The following is a 5867-nucleotide window of genomic DNA, read 5'->3' as shown; positions in this document are numbered from 1 at the left end:
TAGCTTTGCGCGAAATTCAAAACAAACAAACAAGCCTTAGACCCATTAAAGAAATGTTCCCTATAATATATGCAGTGACCATTAAGAGTAGGCAAGTGACCGAGAATGTTTATTAATGCTTCACGTAAACTGATAGCAAACACTACGTGCAAGCGACATTTTATTTTTTATGGTTTTTGAAAACGGATTTAAAAGCCTCTTTATGATAAACTAAAGGATTTTATTTCTTCAGGTCTAATTTCTACAAGGAACTAACTAAATGGCTAATTCATGCATTAATTTACTCATTAACTAACTATCAGACTCACTCGCTAACTCTAGCCGGACTTACCCTTTATATCTGCCTTAAACTGCTCTAAAGCATTAGAGAAAATTCCAGGCATTAAGCCACGTGCTTATCATGCGACATGAAGCCTCAACATGGCCAAACAGCAATACAGGTATCTAAATTAAAAACACAGCTCACAACACTAACTCCTCCCTTGAATAACTATTACACAAAGAAAATAATAGTACATTGAACTTCCATAATTAACAATAAACTAACTGTTGACATTAATATTCATTACAATCAATAAATCTTTAATCAAATGTTTGAAACAAACTAAAATTTTAGATGACAAAAAAAACCACATTTCTTTAGTTATTTACTGTCTGTAAACTGTCCAATCACCAAATTGTTTTTGTGTCTTTCATTTTGGTGGCTTATAGCAAGAAGATGGTATAACCTCTTATCCTTTATTGCTACTTGCCATTTCGTCACTGTGAATGTTTGTTTATAGTAAAGGGAATCCACTTATGGTTCCACGCCTGATACTTCAGAAGTAACTTGACAAAAAATTAGGGCTCTTCAGTAGATTTACTTATTTCCAAGAAATATTTCTCTTGAGCTAAGCAATTGGCCTTTCTCACGCTAACATATCTAGAAAGACAACCATGTGAGATCACTCTTGGTTTCAAACGGATGCCTTTCTGGATTCTCCTCTGTTTCATGTTAGGTTCTATGTCTTCAATTTCATGTACTTCTGTCCTTCTTGTCACTGGAAATTGAACCTCTGGTGCTATAATTAGCGAATAGTGCACAGAAAAGTTCTGGGCATAGACCATGAAACAACTTTAAGGGAGCATAACCTCAAATTTGTGCTTCTGCGTAAAGTCGGTTTCAATATGCACTCTTTCATAGTGTTAATTGCCTGTCATGTTGTGTCCAAAAGTTTACTATTGTGAGGGTGACATCCAATTTCTTCTTGTTGGAATTTTATGTATGCTTGCTAGATGCCTCAATCCATCTTCATTCTTCACATCTTGAGGAAGTGACCCAGCTTTTCTTACCAGATGGAGGAAACAGTTGACTTATTATAGACTTCCATTAGAGGGAGCTGATGTTGCCACATTATTTGACCTGATGATCCCATAGTTCCTGGTTGATGCTTTTAATTGTTTATCTGCAACTTTATTTGGTTCAAATTCTATCGCAAAAGGAACATATTCTTTTAACTATACACTTTACACTGTTTAATCTTAACTTGCATCCGTGAATTAGTTGCATGTTAGTAAATCCATTATTTCAAGTGGGAACCTGGATAAGATAATTGGGCAAATCTTTCCACATCTTACGAAGATCTTACTCTTTTTGAAACTTCCCTCTGGTGTGATATACCAGATCTCTTTGATACAACAGCCACTTATTGTGGCTATCTTTGTTGTAAGTTTGATCCTTTTGAATGAGAGAAAAGATGAAGAGGTTGTTGGTTCACTCCACCAGTATACATTAGAAATTATTTCAAATAGTTCCTCACATGTCTCGATTGTACATTTCCATTATAATCTGTTAGTTTGTCAATTAGAAAACGTAACTTTGATACAACAGTCACTTATTGTGGCTATCTTTGTTGTAAGTTTGATCCTTTTGAATGTGAGAAAAGATGAAGAGGTTGTTGGTTCACTCCACCAGTACACATTAAAAATTATTTCAAATAGTTCCTCACATGTCTCAATTGTACATTTCCATTATAATCTGTTAGTTTGTCAATTAGAAAACGTAACTTTGATACAACAGTCACTTATTGTGGCTATCTTTGTTGTAAGTTTGATCCTTTTGAATGAGAGAAAAGATGAAGAGGTTGTTGGTTCACTCCACCAGTACACATTAACAATTAATTTACATAGTACCTCACATGTCTCAATTGTACATTTCCATTATAATCTGTTAGTTTGTCAATTAGAAAACGTAACTTAGTTTCTGAAGTGCGCATTGATGGATAAAAGCCCATTTAATGCTAGTAGTAAGTGACCTTATAACATTGAATTCGTTATTTTTCTTTAATTGGACACTCAACATTTCGCTTTTCAACTTCGTAGGGAGAGTTCCACTGAAACAGCTATGGTTTGTGTATTACTGGGATGCTCTGGAAGAAGCTGTAAATCGAAACATTGAGTGTCAAATTAAATAAAAATAACAAACTTGGTGTTGTAAGGTCGTTTATTACTAGTATCAAAATTGCACAATGTTGTTGTACTGTTCTACCCAATCCCGTAACATGATGAGGTAGTGGTGTGGCTAAAGTAGTCAAGGAAAATCCTGAAATAACACCAATAACACCTGTTTTCCTATACCACGTGGCTTAGTGAATACTGTTTGAGGCTCGAATTCTCGAGCAGATGACGAGACGGATGTGTCTGCTTTCATCCTTGTATTTGTCAGTTCAGTTTCCAGGTTTATTTTCAGAGTGTGGCTTTTATATTTTGCACGTTATCTTGTTGCTAAAACTTCAGTAATGTGCTATATCAGTATCTGCATTGACTTATACTTTTTATTCTCAACGTTACCGTGGCTTTTGTCTGTGAAGGTTTTCTAATTGACCCTATCTCTGTTGATTGGTAACTTTTACCATGTAGCCATGATTACAAAGAGTACAACAAAAATACGTAAAACTTATCCAACACTTTGAAATAGTTTTCATGTTACAATACAACAATGGAACAATCCCATCCGAGCTCATAGTTTGACACAGAGTACTTTATAGTTTGACACAGAGGACCTTATAGTTTGACACAGAGTACTTTAATAGTATTTATATTTTAGTTGTTTTTTTTATTTGTTGTTAAGCACAAAGCTACTCAATTGGCTAGCTGTGCTGTACCTACCACGGGTATTGAAATCCGACCTTTATGGTTATATTTTAAGGAAAGGAAAGGCAGGACTAATTTTAACCTAATACTAGGATTGACTGTAACTCTTGTAACACAACCAAAGCTGCAAAGCCTTATTTGGACTATGACATCTCAAACTTGAGACCCTCGATCGTCAGTTCCATGGATAACCACTAGGTTAAGAGTCATACTGGAAATACCGATATTCTAAAAGACGTTATGTGCATATTAATTGAAAAACTTTCTACCTCTACAAGCATGGCGAGCAATATTTCCCAAGAAAACGTCCTCAAAGACAACAGGGATGTGTTCTCCAACTTCCAAACTCATCACCCAGTGGTATTTTTCTGGAAGATGCTGCTCTTCGGAAAGGTCTAGGAATTTGATGAATCTGTTTTTAATGACGGATTCTATGTTACCTGCACCGTCGAAACCTGCTCGAAATAATATGTACAGCAGTTAAAATATGGTAACAGAATGAAAGGGTAATATTTAAAATTATAGAACAGAAGGGACAGTAATTAAGAGAACAGAATCATGGGATAACATTTAGAATAATAGAATATAATCAAAGGATAACACTTAAAATAACAGAAACAAAAGGATATCAGTTCAAATTAGAGAACACAATCAAAGGATAACACTTAAAATAACAGAAACAAAAGGATAGCAGTTCAAATAACAGAACAGAATCAAAGGATAACACTTAACAGAAACAAAAGGATAGCAGTTCAAATAAGAGAACAGAATCAAAGGATAACACTTAAAATAACAGAAACAAAAGGATAGCAGTTCAAATAAGAGAACAGAATCAAAGGATAACACTTAAAGTAACAGAAACAAAAGGATAGCAGTTCAAATAAGAGAACAGAATCAAAGGATAACACTTAAAATAACAGAAACAAAAGGATAGCAGTTCAAATAAGAGAACAAAATCAAAGGATAACACTTAAAATAACAGAAACAAAAGGATAGCAGTTCAAATAAGAGAACAAAATTTCTGCTTCCATTTAAGTTGAAATATTTTAGGGGGTTGAAAAGAAAAAGGTGTCCAAAGTTTGTTTGGTTAAATTTCCTCAAAACTACTCTATGTTGTCTTGAGCTACTCTTTACCAACAAATAGTGGGAATGACTCTGGAGCGAGCATGTTCAGGGACTGATTTTGTCAGTCTGGAGCTTTAAACACCAGGACATGTCAGACCGACGATCAAAGAGTAACTATGAACATGTCAGACCGACGATCAAAGAGTAACTGTGATAGGTTACGTTTTAATTATAAAATGTAGTATTCATTTTTAGATTTAATTCAAATAAATAAGGGTAGAGATACATTTTATATTCATTTGAAACATCTAGATAATTGTCGTTCATAACACACCATTTACAGATAAATTAATATCACCAAAACTTTAACTTAAACCTTCACAATTGGAAGCTGTTTCTAAAAGAGGGTAAGCGACAAATATTGGCTTAAGGTCAGACTTTTTTCAGCAATAACCAGGTTAATATTCAGTTTAAGCTTTAGTCACGCTTCACAGATCACAGTAGTTTAACACAGTTGCTCAACTATAACTTTACTCGTGTTTGAAGTGACATCAAAGATTTTAATTGTTATAAACTATACACTTTTACCAGTCCAACTTGCAATCTTCTGTGGCTCCTTCAAGACAGCTACAACCTCAGATCTGTTTAAAAATATCGATTCCTCCACTGTTGGACTATAAGGCATCAGGCGATCTCCTCGTCTCAGAAGGTAGCGACCGTAATGTCCTAATCCACACCCAAAATCTCCAACAGTTTGGTGTTTAAACAAATTGTCTAAGGCTGCTGAAAGCTTCGGACACCACATATTATTACCTCCTTTTATCGGGTCCGTTGGCGACAGACAAAATCCTCCTCGTGTTCCGATTTTCAAAGAACGGCACGACACTTCTTCTATAAGAGCACGAAGATGGTTGATTTGTAAACTGGAAGTAGACTCAAGTCTCTTGGCAAATGGCTTTTCATAACTTCCTCTTAACATCCAATGCACCAAAAGGCTTGCAAGAAATCCAATGAATAGTCCCAGTAAAATAGATGGTAGTTGTGGCTTCATTGGTTGTAATATTTTCATTCTAAACACATGTAAAATTATAAGTTAATTATACTTTCACAGCATTTTTATCTCGTTATGATATGTTCAAATTGCTTTAATGTTTAGTGTGATAATAAATATTTAGTTTAAAAATATCTAGAAACAATAACTCACACTTTAACACTAACAATTATACTTGCCATAAGACAATAGTATTAGGCCTATTACATTTTTAAACACTACTTTCTTTTTCTAGTATTTGTTGTTTCCCAGCTACCCTGAAGATCTCTGGATTGAGCAAAATGCGTCGTCGGCAATGGATATTATAAGTATAGTGTGGTTGGAATGTTGTTATTATAAATTCTTCTATTTTTTTTAAATCCACAAGGGACTAGATAAAGAATGAAGTGTTTAAAAATGTGATATGCTTAATACTAATGTGTTATATAAAACAACCCAGGTGTCAGATACAAACATTATTGCCAAGAATTAGACCAATCACGACAGTTTGATTACAACGCTAAAATAATACAACATGGAGAACGATGTTCGGAAGTGGAATTGTTTGTTTGTTTGTAATTAAGCACAAAGCTACACAATGGGCTATCTGTGCTCTCCTGCCCACCACGGGTATCGAAAC

At 34.6% G+C, this 5867-nt stretch overlaps 1 protein-coding gene across 1 annotated transcript in view; it reads right to left on the bottom strand.

The window, feature by feature from the left end:
• Nucleotides 1–5867, bottom strand: part of LOC106466994 — an 8757-nt gene that overhangs the window by 762 nt on the left and 2128 nt on the right. The window contains exons 2-3 of the mRNA XM_013927305.2: nucleotides 4786–5267; nucleotides 3402–3587 (exon numbers count right to left, since the gene is read on the bottom strand). Of these exons, the coding sequence (XP_013782759.2) occupies nucleotides 3402–3587; nucleotides 4786–5266 (667 nt within the window). The 5' untranslated portion in view covers nucleotide 5267. The remainder of the gene's footprint in view (nucleotides 1–3401; nucleotides 3588–4785; nucleotides 5268–5867) is intronic.

Source organism: Limulus polyphemus, unplaced genomic scaffold, assembly GCF_000517525.1.
Source record: "Limulus polyphemus unplaced genomic scaffold, Limulus_polyphemus-2.1.2 Scaffold2453, whole genome shotgun sequence".
In the NCBI taxonomy this organism is placed as follows: Eukaryota; Metazoa; Arthropoda; class Merostomata; order Xiphosura; family Limulidae; genus Limulus; species Limulus polyphemus.
This window is presented reverse-complemented; position numbering and strand designations above follow the sequence as displayed.